We start from the raw sequence: 1,832 nt of genomic DNA, 5'->3' as shown, positions 1-1,832 counted from the left end.
GATTGGATTATGATAAAGAAAAGAAACCGAAATCCAACTTATAGACCTTCGAAAAATGGAAAAAAAAATAAAAAATACCTATGTGTTTAAGAAATGGTTTTTTTTTTTTTTAAATAAATAAATAAAATAAAACGATGGTCTTCTCCAAATTGATGAAAAAACTTAATTAGTTTTACCTTGAAATTTTTGTTCTTTTTGTCTTTCTAATCCAAGTAAAGGAAGTGAAACATACCCATATGAAGTTGGAAAAACATAAACAAAAAAAGTAGGAACAAAAAAGTCTCTCCATTGAATTAACATCTTCTGTACAAAGAACAAAGATTGAGAGAAGACTTTGAAAAAGCCATGGAAAAAAACCATTGCACCTATCAGTAATAATTATTTCAACCAAAAGAGAGGAAAATATATATTTCCTTGCCTTTTTTCTCTGTGTTTTCTTTGTTTTTTTCTTTCATTTTTCTTTCCCAAACTTCAGTACAATGAGAAAGAAGACTCATCTCCCACTTGTGAAGTGCTTGATGTTCTCGAATATTTCTTTGATGAAGAAGAAGGTGAAGTAGAAGAAGACAAATCCCCTGATCTTCTCCTTAGCATCTGTCTCATTCCATCAGCAACTCTCACTGCTGGATTCGATTTGAATTTACCACAAAACGACATGTGAGCTTTCACAGCTTCTTCCATACCAAATTGCTGTAGTTTTTTCCCTTTGCTAACTTCATCTCTAACAGCTTCTGAACACAACCCACAAAGCCATTTCCCATTGAATTTTGCTTTCACTTCACTGATATAGTCTTGTGTGCAATCCTCTTTCAGTCCACAACACTCACACTTGACCAACTCAATCTCCATTTTTTTTTTTTTTTTTTTTTACACCTTTTGCTTTGCTTCAGAATCTGAGGGGATAGGAAAAGAAAAAAGAAAAAAACAATTTTTTTTTTTTTTTTTAAAGAAATGATCAAACAGGATACAGAGGATTTGGGATTATGGCTATAACTTTTGCTAGTTGGATTTGGCTGCAATGATGGTGCACAAAGTGGGTTTTCTTTTTCTTTTTCTTTTTCCTTTTTCCCTTTTCTCCTGGTTTTGGTTTTGCTGGTTTCGTTTCTTCAAGGATTAGCTAGTATGGGTTTTGTGGGAAAGCTTTTATTCTTGGGGTTTTGGATGAGAGAGAAAGAGTTTATAAGAGAAAAACTGCCATAATTTCCTCCATGTTCTAAGGGTCATGGGACAGTGGAGAATGAGACAAGGGTGGTCGGAGGGGCCTGAAAACCGGCCCCTTTCTACCAATTTATATTCAATTTCCAAACACCAAAAAATAATAAATAAATGAAATAAATAAAAAATATCCTTTTTTTTTGTGACTTTATGCTTTGTGTAATTGTTTAACATGGTGGTAGATTTTTTTATGTTATTTAGTTGAATGACAGTTACTTTCGGTTAACATGGTTAAGTTAGCTCATTTTCTGGCTCATTTGGCTGTGGCTTAACTAGCTTCATATCATTTGGCCCCTGATTGGCTCACAAATATATATATATATATATATATATTTTTTTTAATTCCTGTTTGGCTTGGTCCATGGCTAGCTTAATTCTTTGTTTGGTTATCTTTGTTCCTGCTTCAATGAGTTGACCAATGAGTAGTTAGTGACTACTTGACTTTGCTGTTGTGAATTTATATAAAATAAATTTTCTATAATGATAAGGTTAACATCACAAACCAAGCTTTATTGACCAAACAGCATTGAGTGGTTCAACAGCCAATGATTTTTCCAATGAATGTGAATTGTTATAGGGGTTATTGTTATGAGTAAATTCTAAGATTTATTATTATT

General features: G+C 32.4%; 1 protein-coding gene across 1 annotated transcript; it reads right to left on the bottom strand.

Annotated features, from left to right (window-relative positions):
- Positions 1 to 266: 266 nt before the first annotated feature.
- LOC125423492 (uncharacterized) lies at positions 267 to 1,297 on the bottom strand. Its single transcript, XM_048477873.2, has one exon. It carries the CDS (start codon positions 847 to 849, stop codon positions 472 to 474), a length of 378 nt encoding a protein of 125 aa, XP_048333830.1. The 5' UTR covers positions 850 to 1,297; the 3' UTR covers positions 267 to 471.
- Positions 1,298 to 1,832: the final 535 nt, after the last annotated feature.

This window comes from Ziziphus jujuba, chromosome 3 (genome assembly GCF_031755915.1).
Source record: "Ziziphus jujuba cultivar Dongzao chromosome 3, ASM3175591v1".
Lineage (NCBI taxonomy): Eukaryota > Viridiplantae > Streptophyta > Magnoliopsida > Rosales > Rhamnaceae > Ziziphus > Ziziphus jujuba.
The sequence above is the reverse complement of the archived record's forward strand: the minus strand, read 5'-3'. Positions and strand labels throughout refer to the sequence as shown.